This window comes from Poromitra crassiceps (assembly GCF_964638095.1).
Source record: "Poromitra crassiceps genome assembly, chromosome: 1".
In the NCBI taxonomy this organism is placed as follows: domain Eukaryota; kingdom Metazoa; phylum Chordata; class Actinopteri; order Beryciformes; family Melamphaidae; genus Poromitra; species Poromitra crassiceps.
The window spans coordinates 52,842,635-52,859,912 of NC_139623.1; the positions used below are offsets into that span (position 1 = coordinate 52,842,635).

Below are 17,278 nucleotides of genomic sequence, written 5' to 3' on the forward strand. Positions count from 1 at the left end.
CAAATATGTCTCTATGGTCACAGCCACCGCGGAAACCCGGGTTCAATTCCCGGCGGTGGTACTTCTGGCTTGGTCAGATGTTCATACAAACACAATTGGTCTACAATTGGTCTTGGAAGCCGGTGGGGTATGAGTCCTGGTCGCTGCACTAGTGCCTCCTCTGGTGGGTCGGGTGCCTGTTCGGCGGGAGGGGGACTGCTACATCCTGCAGGTGAAACTCCTCACTGTCAGGTGGAAATAAGCAGCTGGTGACTGCACATGTATCAGAAGAAGCATGTGCTAGTCTACAACTCTCCCCAGATCAGCAGAGCAGGTGGAGCAATGACCGGGACAGCGGGGGAAATTGGCCAAGTACAATTGGGGATAAAACAAGAGAAGAAAACTTGATCAAAAAAAGAAAATAAAAGCTATTTCATAAAAGTGAGAAATGTCCCAAAGTAAATTATTATATAAAAATTAAAATATACAAATCCAAAAGTGTCTTTTTCAGCAGCGAGTGAAAAAGTTGGATTCACCAACTTGGCCTTAAAGCAGTGGTTTTCAACAGGGGGTCCGAGGACCAACAGGGGTCCTTGAAGGGGTTCCAGGGGGTCCCCAGCAAACTGATCTATTGTTCAACTTCAGCATTATTTCATTTATAAGAAGTGAACACAGTTAGAGAATGTAGAAGGATGACTTGTGATCATATTTTCTCTAAATCTCTTTACCTACAATATAGTCATGGAGTTCTGGAGTCAGAACAAATATTCTCAGATTTGAGTCAGAGAGACACAATCTCATCAAATTGGGGTCTGTGGCCCTACTGAGGAATAAATTAGGCGGTCCTTGATATGAAAATGGTTGAGAATCACGGTCTTATAGGATTTCTGGGTTCAAACGTAAACAGTTTCCTTTTGCTGCCACTTGGTGTCGCCAGATACCAATCTTCTGACTGTTTGTGAGCAGCAGAGACAGAGAGACAGAGGGACTGTGAGGTAGAAACTCACCGAGGATGGAGTTGACCTCTCCACTCACTGCAACAACAAACAACACAGAATGGTGATGATCAGAGTGATGATCGACGATATTACATCATTATAATATCAATAGTTACATCATCAGCACCACAGACAGAGCTCCTCATTCCGGCTCACAGGAATATGTGTGGAACAAGTTACATCACGATACGATACTATATCAATTCTTTGGACAACAATACAATATTTGCTGATATCACAACATCTACAACAATATGATTTCGATTTAATTCAATTCAGCGGCCTGCGATCGATATGAGACAATATATGCCCATTTAACACAATCATTTACTATATCAACTTACAAAAAGCAACAAAGCTTTGATTTGGCAATTGTATTTCTGAGCTCTTCCAGACATTTAAATGGAAAATGATTAATACAATATTAATGCAAATTATAAACATAGACCTATTGTTCACTATAAAGTGCCACATTTCTCATGTTTCAATTGGAAACATAAACCATACACATCTATGCTTTATCACCTTGGATTTACAAGGCACAGCTTAAAGATGATGATGTTTTCAGTTTGCATCGATACAATACAGATCAATATGACAATACATCGATCTAGCTCAATATATCGTGCACATCCTTAGTTGATTGTAATGTGAGTGAGTGAAGGTGAGTGTTGTTGACCTGAGTTGTAGGCTGAGGAGTCGCCCTGGAAGGGACAGTCAGTCAGCGCCCCAGCTGTGGCTACACTGCCCCCTAGAGCCACTTTGAGGGACTCTACCGCACCCTGGGGGGATGGAGAGAGAGAGAGAGTGGGTAATTGTGTTACGCCTTTCATTCCGCCAGTGGACCTAGTGGATTACCCTCCAACCGCCTCCACCTGAAAACATAGGAGCGGCTGAACATAAGATGGTCAGCTCATTCATAAAAAAATACAGGGGAAACCACCTCATGCAACAAGAAAGGCATAAGTGGAAGTAAAAAAAAGTAGCCTATACAATCATGACTGCAGGGGCGCCAGGAGGGATGCTCCGTGCATAGTAAGTAGGTTAGGGTTTATGCTCAAACGATGTTGACATTAGTAGGTAAAATTAACGGATATAATAATAAGCTTCAGAGGACGTATAGCTGTCTGTGGCGAGTTGGTCTGAGCATATTCCCTCTGGAAACCAGCTCCAGAACTGCAATCTGTCTAGCTAGCCAGTTGTGCGTTCCAGTTGTGCCTTACAAAAACTTCTAACGTTATAGTAGTCAGGTGCATTTATAGCACTATTCCCCCGACGAACGTTATGCAGACTGCAGCTGTTTGATATGCGGGCATCGTCTTTCAGAACGGACGCTAATTAGGCTACTTCATGGGAATAATTTGCTTTACAAAAAACTGGAACCAAAAGATAAGAATTAGCTTTGTACCTAATAGGCTACATGATGGTGCATCTGTGATCCATAAAGTCAATCCTTGTTACCATGCTGCATGTGGACAACACTTTCGTGTTTTATCACTTTGATAACTACCGCAGCTGCACGTTGGCTGGCGTACATCGGCGCTGTTTGGTTGTTGAATGAATTCGTTCATCATACAGTAGCCTATAGGCTACACTAACCTATGAAAATATTAATTTGGGCTAGGAGGAGCTGGGTGGGAAATGCCTCCGCTCGCCTTTCAATCCGGGAGGGGTGGATGTCACTTGAAAGCACACCCCAGGACGTGAATGTGGCGGTGCTGCTTGGCTCTGTGTGAAAGCAATATCTGTGGCGAGGCTGCCGGCTTTGTGGGCCTTCTGAACTGCAATATTGCGCAATCTGTGTGTGAAAGCGGCTAGAGAGAGAGATTGCATCACCATGTGAATAAGACCTGAACAGAGAATGGTAGGGAGAAGATCTGGTAGAGCATCTATCAGAATTCCTGAAACACTAGACTCAGTTCAGATCAGTTCTTTCACAGCAATACAGAACCATGTCAGCACTTTGGCTAGCTTCACATTCAGCTTCAGGTTAGATATTGTGATTCCCACACTTCTGTCATGTTTGCTGTAATGCTCCTGGCCTGTCCTATTCTTATCTTGACATCTGTAGCGTTGTCTCTTTCAGGGGTGATGTGATGTAAGATCCCAAGAACTTAAACTTCTTCACGTTTTTAAGTTCATCATCCTGGATTTTTACATTTCTACATTTCCATTCCCATGCACATTCATGGTAGAAGTCTTCAAGTTGCTGATGTGAAGACCCATTTCCAAGCTCGCTTGCCTGCATGGTTCGCCATGGCCATGATTTCCTCATTATTTGCAATCAGGGTTGTGTCATCGGCATAACGAATGTTCCAGACAGCTCGTCCTCCGATGCCCTTCCGAATTTGCTCTGGGAGATTGATCTACACCTCCCTCACCTTTTCCCCAATTGTATTGAAAAGTAGCGGCAAGATCAAACAGGCTTGTCTGACTCCCTTTCTAAAGCGGAAAGGCTCTGTCCTTTGGCCTTATACTCGGACCACTCCAGTGACATTGTCATATAGCTTCTTAACTATCCAAATCAGCTGTTGTGGGACAGCAAACACTGAGAGTCTTCTACAGGGTGTCATGGAAGACAGAGTCGAAAGCCTTAGAGTTCACGAACAGAAGCCACAGTTCTTCGCAATCTTGCTTTTTTGCCACTTTCTGGATGATATTTCTGACAGCTAAGATGGCATCTGTAATTTCCTTGCCGGGAAATTAAGCCAAACTGCTCTTCTGCATTTTGAGATTGCAGGTAATTTTGGAGTGTCTGTTTGATGATCTCCAGCAGGATCTTAGATGTGTGGCTGATCAGGCTGATGGTTCTGTGCTTCGAGCACCAGGTACTTTGGGTAGTGGTACCAATGCTGACACCATCCACTCCTCGGGCCAGATACCAGTCTATGACCAGTCAATATAGAGTCTATGTTTATGATGTTCTTCATCGCTGTCACTGCCGTCGCTCCTCCTGCTTTCAGTGACGGTATCTCATCTAAGCCTACTGCTTTGCCATTCTTCAATTTCTTGATTGCATATTCTATCTCACTTTCAAGCACTGGTTCTTCCTCTCGTTTCTCCATCTCTTCCTGAGCATTACCGTCCATACCAAATAGCTCTACACGGTAGTCTTTCCATCTTCTACAAATACCCTCCATATTGCAAAGCATCTTGCCATTAGTAGCTTTGATGCCAATACCAGGTTGCACTGTTTGCTTCTTCACAATCTGGGAACCTAACGGTAAAAGAAAAGTATATTTTTTTCTCTAACCTCTGGGGGCAGGCTCGTTTGAATGCACAAATAACCGGAACTCAAGGGACTCCGGTCGGCAACGGAAGAAAATCCCTTTCCGCTCCCTGCAAGCTCTGCTATTGGCTCCAACCGACCGGCTCTGACCATTTATGGATTTCCTTTCCGCTCCCTGTATGTCGCTCTCAAATCCCTCCATCACTATGAAACAACAACAACAACGCTAGCTCGTTGCTAGTAGCAAGTAGCAACTTGCTACATGCTGAATATGGTAAGTTTGACTTCGGCTTTTCACGGAGCTTGCCGATTTTCGATGCAAGTCGAAAGTCTGTCTCGAGAGATTAGCTTCTTCATAGTCTCGCTTGCCAGACTTTCCTCCCTTCCGGTAGAGGAGTCTGGCAGCGTAGATCTCCACTCTGGAGTTGCAGGGGGGGAAATGCTCTGTTAGTCTCACTTACCAGACTCTCTCCCTACAACAGGGGATCAGTTTCCAACGTATAGCAACGAGCTAGCATTGTTGACGTTGTTTCACAGCAGCAGAGGCATTTGAGATGGACAGATTCGTAGCGGAGGGAGCGAAAAGGAAATCCATATATGGTTGCGCCGGTCAGTCAGAGCGGGTCGGAGCCAATGGCCGAGCTTGCAGGTAGCAGAAAGGGATTTTCTTCCGCTGCCGTCTGAGATGGACAGCACCAATGGCAGAGCTTATACCAGCAGCCTGTTTCCATGCAAGCGAGACTAGTTTCTTCATGACTTTCTTGATGGTCTTGTACATGGTTTTGGAGTCTCCACTAGACTAGACAATGGAAACTAGAGAGAAAAACTACCAAAACAACTGTAACAACTACACACACACACACACACACACCTGCAGTCGAGCGTACGCCTTGTATCCATGTCTGATCTCCACCATCTCTGCCTCCCTGGGGAGAGGGACCAATGGCGGCAGAGCCTGGCCAGAGTCGGCCAATCGGCAGTCGACGTAGAGTTCCAACTGCATGTTGTGACGGAGAAGCCCGCCCAATCGCAGGATGAGAGAGTGGCTCCGCCCATCAGCCAGTGCAGCGTTCTGCAGGTTCACCGTGTGGAGCTTCCCATCAGCCCTGACGTAACGCACCAGAACTACAGACAAACAGACAGATAGGCAGAAAGACAGACAGACAGACAGACAGACAGACAGACAGGACAGGACAGGACAGACAGACAGACAGACAGACAGACAGTCAATGACAGATAATTGTATTGTCAAAAGTGTCCACAATTTACTAAAATGTGCGCACGATCGTTAAAAAAAACAAAAACGAAATTGTTTTTTTTAGTTAAATCATGCGCACGTTTTAGGTAAATCGTGCGCACGTTTTAGTTAAATAGTGCGCACGATTTTTTTTTTTTTTTTTTTTTACGATTTAGGTAAATCGTGCGCACGTTTTAGTAAATCGTGCGCACATTTTAGGTAAATTGTGTGCACAATTTAATATATTGTGCGCACAATTAGCTAAAATGTGCGCACAATTTAGCATCCTCAAAATAAATATAACCTTTCAGAACTTTAGGGGCTCCGTACATTGCAATATGCACATTGCAGAAAAGAGCTATAAGGATGCTGGTTATCGAGATCACACTAACCCTTTGTTCTTGAAAAATCAAACATTGAAATGCATGGACTTGGTTAAATTCAAAACAGCGCAAATTATGTTTAACTCATTCATGGCCAGTTTAGGACTGCCAATATTTAGCACAGGCCAAAGATTTTCATAATTGTTGGTCATCTTTCAAGACCCACAGTAAATGATCTATTAGCACCAAAGTGATTTGCAATACCTCAAAATGAAGATGGACGTCTCTGGGTTCACCAGGAAAAAAGAAGTGAGCTTTTAGCATGTTCTGTACTCTACTTATAGCCATTTATATACACCCTGTTTTCACCAAAAAGGTCTCTCGGAGAAGAGAAACAGCAGAAAAGGCAATTTTTGTAAAAGACACAATCTCAGGCAGAACTCGCTCTCAATTCTTTTATTTTGAACTGTATTGACATCAGACATGTAAATATTATTCATTATGACACAAATGACAAAAAAAAAAAAAAAATATATATATATATATACCGTATTTCCCCAAATAGTAGCCCGGGCGTTTAATACGCAAAATCGATTTGGACCCCAGGCGTTTAAAAGAACCAGGCGGGTATTTGCTGCAGGCATTTTTGCACCGACCTGCACCAGGCCATTATTCGGTGACAGTTCCTGTCCAGCATGTTTTTTTAGTGCAAAGGTCCTCACACTGTGGTGTATTCTATGTCTATGGCCCAATTCCAATCCGCCCCCTAAACACTCAAGCCCTGAACCCTCAGTCCCTCTAATGGCCGCCATCTGAAAGTGGTTGAGTCATCAAGTGTGGAAGGGATCCACATTGGCTAAATAAGAGGATTGGGACAGCAGAGCCCTTTGCACTTGACAAGATGATGTTGACTCTGGCACGTTTGGGGTTCGCTATATATTGTTTATTGTCAAGACGCTTTGATGAGTCTGTTCTCATCCAGGCTCTGGCTCTGAGTGGACAACAGGTCATTTAAAAATAAATGTAGCCTACTGCAAAATCTGCAACATGTGTAATTATAATTAAAATAAGCATAATAATGACATGTCACCCAACATTATACACAATGTCAATACTGTACAATAGCCTACAGATTCGTTAAAACTATTTCTCATTCATCAAAAAAGTTGTGGATTGCAATTGTAATAGAAATGATCGATGATTATTCTAGGATTGTGTAAAATAACTATTAACATATACTAATAACATTCCTCTGATATAATATTTTTGTCTAATCTGAAATCCCTATTAATGTAATGTTTCATTGTCAATTAAGGCATTCCAGCGCACTCGCAAACACCCCGTTCGTTTCGCGCGTGTGTTCTTTTATTTTTTTGACAGATATTTGCAGCCTTCCCCGTTTTATACGTCACAACGCTATGCATTGTGGGCAATTCCCTTTCCGTAAGTGGCCATAGCTGCTCCCTTACGGTAAGGGGGCAGAAAGGGCTCACTCCGAGCCCTCATTCACTTTGCGATTTCACTGTGGGACATCCCTAAGCCCTCACTCCCTTCACGTGAACGCGCCTCTAAGGGCTTGAGGCAGTAAGGGGGCGGATTGGAATTGGGCCTGTGTGTTGTGACTAACAGGAAGCCCGTGTAGAACAGCCAATGGTATGAGTCTGGGGGCGGGATGTTATTGCAGTGTTCTTCCTACTTGCTAGAGTGACTGGCAGTGCAAGACATGTTGCTACGCTAATCAACACATGATCAGTTCACAGTATATGTCTCACGTTGCTATATTCATTGAACATTCGACACCATCAACTGCCACCGTCAGCCCACACACCTTATTGGAGGATACCAAAAATCAGCAATCAGCCGTGGCTACCTACCCTGTAGCCTACACACACACACACACACACACACACACACACACACACACACACACACACACACACACACACACACACAGGGCCGTAGCTAGCTATGAGGACGGGGAGGTCCGGACCTCCCCTAATATTTCAGAGAATTTTTTTTTTTTTTTTTTTTTTTTTTTTTATAAAACAATCTGCATGGAAAAGCATGAAAAACACGGGATCGCTTTTATTTTGAAACGAAAGGCAGGTCAGGCAGGAAGTCATCTGACGCCGCGTCCGCGGTAACTTGATTCCGAGAGAGCAGCAGCATGGTGGTGAGTGATGACTGTCTGTCTGCCTGGCGAGATAATTGAAGGTGAGCGACCTGCGAGACAGTGAGCGAGTGAACGACAGACAGTGAGTGACACTTGACAGATTTTTTAGCAACAACCAAGAAAGTAAGTGTCTAGTCTGTCTCTTAAGTAATGTTACCTGTGTGACACGTTGGGATGCTACTGGCTAATCATGCATGATGCCAATTGCCAAGCTCCCGAAGTCAGGTATGCAGGTGGCTATATGCATGGTTTCAGTTTCATGACCCAATAAGTAACCAAAAGAGGTGGTGTAAAGTTAAAAACAACATAATATATGCGATCTGTGACATCATCGAAGCTGTGACGTGAGTTATGACATCACCAGTGATGTCATAATTCCAAAACCAGCCAGGCTATAAATATAAGCAGAGAGCAAGCAGGTTTTTAGGCTTTGCGAATTCAATGCCCAAGAGATCAAAGAAGACCACAAGGAGCGAACGTAAGGCCCAGGCGTACAGCTGCTCTCTTCGCCCCAAGCGAAGGTGGAACCCTGACTACATCCTGACGGACGTACCTGAGTCAACGCAAGCTTCCAGATCTGAGCCAGGCTCATACTTCATGATAGAGCAGACGAGTTTGCTGAACTCGCAAACCCCTGAGAGGGTTCCCTTGATCGCCGTGAGTGGGAAGGACTCCACGCTGCGGGATCCGCTGATGGTAGGATCCAATCATCCCTGGCTGCCTTTCAACCAGCCAGGTCCTGCCAAACCTCTCATCCCGAATGTGAATGAGAGTCTGGGTTTTTCAAACCCGCAATGAACTCTAAAACACCTTCTCTCTCTTTTTTCCTCACGGAGAGCTCCCATTTCCTCCTCTGGCAAAATGATCTGTTGTGACGCGTTTTACATCACAACGCGTCACAACAGAACTGCGGAAGTTCTGCTCGAGACGCGCTGTTATTGTTTATTTTTATTTTTTAAGTATGTGCAGATTGAGAGCCTTAACGAGCCTTAATGACTTGCAGCTGGTGGGGGCGGAGTTTCTGCAGGCAGAGAAAGGGAGGATTTTTCTCCATGAGGTAAAAGAAGAGAGAAGGTAAACACTGCCCATGTGCTTATATTACCGAGATTATCTATGATACAAAGTGGGTTGATAATCGGTAAAGCCCTCCCTTAACACATTGAGTGCCACAGCGCTTCAGTAAAATTGTCTGGAGCCTGTGCCAGATTCACTTCCATTCAGTTGAAAACAGCTATAGAATTTTTTCTATTATGGCTATATTAACGGGGCTGGACTTTAATGAAACATTGAACACTCCTGCTTCTTCCAAAGAAGAAATTTTGTTTCTAGACAGTTCCATTATGAAATTACAGCCTCTCAAAAAAGTGCACTTTCAAGGGTTTTCTGTCGTTTTTTTTTACTTTCCAAGATATAGGCCCTTTTATGAATACCTTTTGCACTCTAATTTCGAGCACATTCACTGACTCTGGCTGGTGTTTTCTGATGTGGTGGCGTGTGGTGTGGTTTCTGTGAAGCCTGTGTGCCACACACCCCTGCCTAATGACACATGATTCGGATATTTTTTTTCCGGATAAAATTCTGGATTAAATGGGTTAATGTAACAGCTGTACAGCAGAGAGAAGGAGAGACATTCACATTACCTCCCGCGGGCCCTTTAAGAGGTGGAATAGGCGGGCCTGGCAGGAGAGTTAGAAGACACTGAGTTGTGGGTTTGTGTTGAGGGTTTTAGCCGGGCAGACGAAGAAACCCATGCAATCTAAATATGTGCTGTGGAAACAAAAGATCTGTGGATCCCAAGATACGGTCTCCTCATCCTTACACACCCCACACGGCCATCTTAAATTGTATTGTCTGCTAGAAGAGCTAGTTAGTTAGTTAGTAGTTAGTTGGCTGGTTAGTTAGTTAGTAAGCTAGCAGGATGCGATGTTCTCATCTGCTTTTTTTTCTACTTACAAAAGCACTTTTTCCACAGGTAAAACAAAAACAGGCAGTAAAATGCTATGTGGACACACGCGCTGAATCTCTGATAACCTGGACCTTTGTTAAAGAATGCATCTTTAGCAAAGGTCCACTTTGTAACATTTGTTTGACTGTAAAGTGAAATAAGGTTGATTATATTAGCCTATTAGTAGTTTCAGTTGCTCTTGTGTTACTTTGCCATCAAACTCTGTGGAATTTGAGCCCAGTTCAGTTCCAGCAGCTTGAGGTCTGTGTGGGTCAATGAACGCAGCGCGGGTTCGAGTCCCTGTAGGCTCTGCACCAACATGACATCATCAGTCAGTATCAGCTGCCCAGTAAAGCAGGAATGCAGTCCAGATGGAAAGAACAGCAGACCTGTTACCTCATCAAGTTACCACAACACGTCAAACACACTGTGATGGGAAACGCACGCACGCACGTGCGTGTGTGTGTGTGTGTGGGTGGGTGCATGCGTGCATGCGTGCATGTGTGTGCATGTGTGTGTGTGTTTGTGTGTGTGTTTGTGCGCATTCGTGAGTGTGTGTGGGTGGGTGCGTGCATGCGTGTGTGTGTGTGTGTGTGTTTGTGTGTGTGTGTGTGTGTGTGTGTGTATCTGAGTGCCTGAATGCGTGTGTGTGTGTGCAGGAAGACCAGGAAATCCAAACCTCTCATGTGTCAGAGCTCTGACAGTAGACCACAAAGAACAACTATGAAGAAGCTTCAGGGGGAAAAAGTGTGTTTGTGGGAAAGCCAACATGGAGAACAGAGACTAAGGGCTCTATTCTCCCACAGGCCTTCGGCGCTAAAACGGGCCTTAAACGCAAAAAAACGTGCCTTGCGCCTGTTTCGGGAAGATATCAATATGGCTTTCCGCTGCCAAATGCGCTTTAGGCCGAATGGGCGTGGCGCAGTCCCAGAATGGGCGAGACTAGGCGTGTCGGCGCTAAATACCGGCCTACTGATATCTTCCGACCTGGCGTACATTTAGCGCTTTGCGCTTTTGAAAAGCAGGCCTATTCAGTGCGCCAGTGTCAAGGAGTGCTCTTCTGCCTCTCCCCCTGTCACCCTTCTCTGTCTCTCTCTGAAACCAGGCCTATTCAGTGCGCCAGTGCTCTTCTGCCTCTTCTCTGTCACCCTTCTCTCTCTCTCTCTGACTCCCTTGCTCAGACAGACACAACACATAGCAGCACCCAGCTTCCCATAGGAAATAGCAGTTGTAAGTTTACTGCCTGTGAATGTCCCAGCATGCAATTGGGTCCTCCATTTCGCTACTAAATAGCAACCAAATGATCCGAAATAGATATAAAAGGTAGATCTAAATTAATGTGTAATGGTAAGACAACCTGCAATAGTAGAACATTTCAATATTGGACCAAATAAAACATGGAAATGAAACACCACCCTATGTGAAACATATATGTCCTCTTGAACCTATATATACCCCTTGTGGATTTAACGTGATTTAGATAAGTGACAGCGGAACGTGCTGCGGAACGCGCTTCTGTCATGTGCTATACTGTGATGTCGGCTCCAATAACTTGGCCCTACTTCACATTTAGTTTTACAATAAAAACACATTTATGCAATGACTTTACATAATGTAGGGTATATTTATGTGCATCATTCTACCTGCAGCAGGGGAGAGAAAACGATATCTTTCTGGACAAACTTTCACCAATATAAAATTAATCTCATCATATAGGGATATAGGCTATATTTTTCTAGCTGATGCATTTAGAACATTCTTTTCACTTTGATCTTGCTATAGTGTAGCGTATTTACATGCTTGCAGTATTTAAACTGCAGTTAGATTGGTTTGAGAAGCATAATAATATGGAATAATAGCCTATAATGGAGACAGACAGACTGGATGAAGGGAGGGGGGGGGGGCAGAGCGCTTGGCTATCGTCAGGTTTTGCGGGACCACTGGAATTGGAGCTAAAAAGGCAAGCGTGCGATTCGTTTATTGCACTTATCCAATGAGCATGACGGTGCATAATTTTACGCTTAAAAGGCGTGGTTGTAATGCTTCAGGCTGCGTGTAGCGCCAGCACGACGATATCAAGTGCGCTGGTCCACGCCCACTGATTTGCGCTGCGCCAGGCGCTCGGCCTAGAAACAACGCCGATGCAACGATAGGGGCCTAAGTCTGTCTCTGGCATCTAGTTTTTAACTACATCACGTGCGTGCGCGGGCTTGCGGCCTCGCCAGCCCTGCAGCTCACCCACTGTCGCGGACGCAGCTTGGCCTTGCCTGCTCTATGACATCACTGATGACATCATCACGGATGACATCACTGATGACATCATCACGGATGAAATCACTGATGACATCATCACTGAACTTATAGCCTCAGCCAGGAAGGGTGACATCACTGATGACTCGCGTTGAAGCACTTTTTACAGACTGGCTTCGTTTGATGTGTCCGGGCTTGCCTTCGCTGTCGGCAACGTAAGCAAAATACTTCCACATTTCGCTTCGTGCATTTGCTTTATCACTGATGACATCACTGATGACATCACATCATTAGGTAATTAGGGCAATCACCCTAATTACCACATGTGTGTGTGTGTGTGTATGTGTGTGTGTGTGTGTGTGTGTGTGTGTGTGTGTGTGTGTGTGTGTGTGTGTGTGTGTGTGTGTGTGTGTGTGGATATACACATATAGAAAAATAGAGAAAAAAAAGTAGAGTCCGCACACTGACATTGTCAGGCTCCTGGTCAGTTAGTTTATTGACGTTTCGATCAAAGGATCTTCATCAGAAATTCATCTTTCTGATGAAGATCCTTTGATTGAAATGTTAAGAAACTGACCAGGAGCCTGAAAATGTCAGTGTGCGGACTCTACTTATTTTTCTAGTTATTTGCTTTATTTGTCCAGCACCTGCCTTATTGTAGATGTGCATGCGCTACCTTTTCTTCGATACACATATACCCCATACGCAGCTCGGCCGCTGTGTGGCCTCGCCTGCCCTATTTGTCAGGATCGGCGTCGGAAGGCATGTGGATCTATTCGCGGATAGTTGAGGGCCACGGGAAACTTGGTAAGTCTTGAGAAGCTGGGGTGTTGTGGAACTTGATAGCTGAGTCTGCACTGTTCGAGGTTGGGAACGGTTGCAGAGGTTGCAGAGTTTGATGTGATCCTAGCTTAGATTATGAATCACTGGCGAGAGCCTGCCGGAACGGGCCTTTATAGATCAGAATATGACATCACCTGTGTTATGACATCACCAGCGAAAGGCATGAAAGACACTTATGAATCATGACATCATCAGTGATCGATGACATCATAGTAGGAATGACGACGTCAAAGTAGGAATGATGACGTCATCCTAACAGTACCCTCCCCTCAACGGACGCCACCTGGCGTCCAATGAGGCCATCAAGGATGGCATCTGGGAGACAAAATATCCGCAGGTTCTGGTGGAGGTGCTCTTCAGCACACGCGCAATGTCTCCCTCTCTCCCTCAGTCTCTCCCCCTCTCCTCTCTCTCCCTCTCCCTCAGACTCTCTCTCGTCATTTCACAATGTCACAACGCCTATGTATGACATCACTGATGACATCATCACTGATGGCATCATCAGGGACATCATCACTGAACTGTAGCCTCAGCCTTAGGGCAATCAGCCTTAGGGCAATTAGGGCAATTAATCTGCCCAAATGAAAAAATCCAGCTCCGTCAGGTCACCCGGGTGCTCTTTACACCCCCTGAAAGTTTCAGCCTGATCGCATGAAAAAACGGCATAGCTGTGTCCGGACAAAATTCTTGAAACAGACAGACAGACAAACAAACAGACCACATTGCCAAATTTATATATATATATATATATATCGATATCACAGCTGGCCATCACATTAATAGAGCTCAACTGTGACCGGCGGGCCCACATTTTCGCAGCTCTGGTTCCATCAGAGAATCCCCCCATTCATTCATTTTCTCCATAGATGTTTTGAAAAATCCTTATACAGTATAAAGAATTTTAAGCCATGAGCCAAGCCAACCAACCAGCAACTGAATCGTGAGTGACGATAAAACATTTCACTTGGCGCAAAAACAAAAAATAAAAACAGGGAAAAAAATCAAAAGTACAACCCACCCCTTTTTTATTTTTTATTTTTGTTCGGAGCCAAATGTATGGTCACAATTCATTTTCATTTTATTTTCATTTATTTCATTTATTTAATGTGACTCGTGATCATGATCACATGGTATGGAGCACAAACAAAACATAAATCTTGGGGAAACATAAAATGCTCAGCTTTGAAAGTTTCATAAGCTATTCAAACCTAAAGCTTATTTTTAAATGTCTGCATGGCCACGTTCCTTCCTTGTTTAATGATAACGTTGTAAGACACCAGCAGACCAGTAGAATTAACACACGGGCTTCTACAAACGGAGACTGTCCCGATGCAAAACCTCGTTTGGACAATCAGTTTTCTCTGTTAAAGGAGAAAAACTATGGAACAGTCTACTGAGCTGAAAACACAACACGATTTTAATGTTTTTAACAGGGGTATTAAGTCATGGTTAAAAGAGAAACAACTGTGTTCTCACACTTAATACCCTTGACCTCTGGTGGTACTCTGTGTATTTACTGTATGTCTGTATTGTGTGTATCCTTGTCAATACATTTGTATGTATGGCTTTACTCATGTGTTTTTATATTTGATTATGTTTCTTTTTGGGTATGTCCTTTGGGGTGTATTTTAATGTAAAAGCCACCTGTGTTGAAAATTAGCGTTCCGCTATAAACACTTAACACTGTGTATCTGGTTGTTGTGCATACATGTATGTTACATCTACATCTCCAATGCTCTGTGATGTCCATATGAAATAAACTTAACCTTAACCATTATAGTTCATAATGACACCAAGATACTTAAAACAATGCACTAGGTTCTCCCCATTACAGATAAACTTAAATTTATTAATGTCAACTTTTCTATGCCCAAAAACTGTGACTTTAGTTGTATCACTATTAACCTTTAATTTCCATTTCTGACCAAATTCTGCAATATGGTCTATTGCTTTATGTAACCCTTCTTTTGTTGTGGACATGATAATTGTGTTGTCCGCGTACATCAGTACCATAAGCTCCATATAGCTATCTGCATCATCAAGATTAATACGCTGAGGTGTGTTAGTGAAACAGAATGTGAAAGTAACCCATCCATCTGGCAGCGTCAGGTTAATAATCCTCTAAATCATTAATAAACAACGCAAACAATAATGGAGAAAGGTTTTCACCCTGTCTAACTCCTGCTAGGCTTACAAAAAAAATCAGATTTAACACCATTTTCAAAAACACATGATTTGATATTTTTGTACATATTCATTACCACATCCAAGAATTTACCGTTGATGCCCATTTTTAACAATTTATACCATGAGCCCATCCCTCCAAACTGTATCAAACGCCTTACTATAATAAATCAATAAAGGAACAAAAGAAAGTTTTCTTTTTAAAACAAAACAGATCAACTATGTGTTTCAGTAGAAAGATGTGGTCTATGGTAGAGTAGCTCTTTCTAAACCCTGCCTGAGTTTCTCTCAAAATAGAATTCAGTAGCTGGCTGGTTGGCTTGTTCCAGGCTTTAAACTCTTTTTATGGACTTTTTTTAAGGACTTTTCGAAAATTAATGGACAATTCTCTTATGGAACCTGTCAGTGTTGAGCTCTATACTCACCCAAATATGAGTTAAAAAAAAGTTCACAACTATTATAAAACAGAGCTCAAAAACAGCCAATCAGGCTGCTCAAATAATTTTTCAGTACTGTGGGGGCGTAGTCACATCACATTCTAGATGCAGCATGGACAGAATACCCCCCCAGTGTTTATCTCCATGCTGCATCCCCATAGGATGCCAGCGTTCTCTCCTAATTATGATTGGTTGGATAACTCCGCCCACTTTACCTCTACTTTTTCAAACAGCAACAAAAATGCAAATTGAGTAGAATTTTCATATTTTGTGCACAGTTTGTATATTGATTGAAGACCACAAATTACATATTTACAAGAAAATCAGTGCATTGCCTTGGCTAATCCTTAGAAAAACAACTAAAAAAGTGTGGTGATATGAATCACAGTTTAAATCATAATACCGTAACAATTGCAATTCGATTTTTGTTGCATGTTGTGGTAATGACACTGCCAGGTTCTTTTCATATAACCATCTGGGAACAAATCACTCAGGAAACACACTTTCAGGAAAACAACGAATACCTGGCATGTGATTGGATGAACCATCTGTCTGTCACGTCTATGACGGGCTCGCTCTCGCTGGCGTCACACCAAAGCCCGGCCGTAGCTGCCTCATAGGATGCTGATTGGTGCAAACCACTGGTGGTTCAGATTCAAACCAATAGATTGAAGCGTGGCGAGATGGATTTGTCACGGGATTGTGATCTCATGATGTCGCGTGAATCCATCTACCTCGCAAGGTTACACACACATGCTCATGTGCGCGCCCACACCGGCACACACACACACACACACACACACACACACACACACACACACACAGAGGCTGACCTTTGTTGATCTTGCCCATGATGGCAATCTCCAGGTACTTCCTGTTGTCCTGCTTGCTGTAGAGGCCCAGCAGGACTCCGCCCAGCTTGACGGGCAAACGCAGCGTCGACACCACGTACACGTCACTGAGCGCGCTCAGACCACCCGCTAGCTTCTCCACTGCCGCCATGCTCTGCTTAGCATCCTGAAGACTCAACATGTCAATCACTGAGGAGAGAGGAGGAAGGGGTGTTACGCTCTGTTTAGCATCCTGAAGACTCAACATGCCAATCACTGAGGAGAGAGAGGAGGAAGGGGTGTTACGCTGTGCTACATCGTTAAGACTCAACATGTCAATCAGTGAGGAGAGAGAGGATGAAGAGGTGTTACGCTCTGTTTAGCATCCTGAAGACTCAACATATCAATCACGGAGGAGAGAGAGGAGGAGGATGTGTTGCGCTCTGCTTAGCATCCGACTCAACATGTCAATCACTGAGGAGGAAGAGGTGTTACGCTCTGCTTAGCGTCCTGAAGATTCAACATGTCAATCACTGGGGAGAGAGAGGAGGAAGAGGTGTTACACTCTGCTTAGCGTCCTGAAGATTCAACATGTCGATCACTGGGAAGAGAGAGGAGGAAGAGGTGTTACGCACTGTTTGGTATCCTGAAGACTCAACATGTAAATCACTGAGGAGGAAGAGGGGGAGAGATGGTATGCTCTGCTTAGCATCCTGAAGACTCAACATGTCAATCACTGAGGAGGAAGAGAGGAACGGTGTTATGCTCTGCTTAGCATCCTGAAGACTGAACATGTCAATCGCTGATGAGGAAGAGGAGGATAGGTGTTATGCTCTGCTTAGCATCCTGA

At 44.0% G+C, this 17,278-nt stretch overlaps 1 protein-coding gene across 1 annotated transcript in view; it reads right to left on the bottom strand.

The window, feature by feature from the left end:
• The window catches only part of thbs3a (thrombospondin 3a), a 75,595-nt gene that overhangs the window by 54,922 nt on the left and 3,395 nt on the right, over nucleotides 1-17,278 (bottom strand). Inside the window, exons 2-5 of the mRNA XM_083641571.1 lie at nucleotides 16,432-16,638; nucleotides 5,078-5,331; nucleotides 1,657-1,759; nucleotides 987-1,013 (exon numbers count right to left, since the gene is read on the bottom strand). Of these exons, the coding sequence (XP_083497697.1) occupies nucleotides 987-1,013; nucleotides 1,657-1,759; nucleotides 5,078-5,331; nucleotides 16,432-16,630 (583 nt within the window). The 5' untranslated portion in view covers nucleotides 16,631-16,638. The remainder of the gene's footprint in view (nucleotides 1-986; nucleotides 1,014-1,656; nucleotides 1,760-5,077; nucleotides 5,332-16,431; nucleotides 16,639-17,278) is intronic.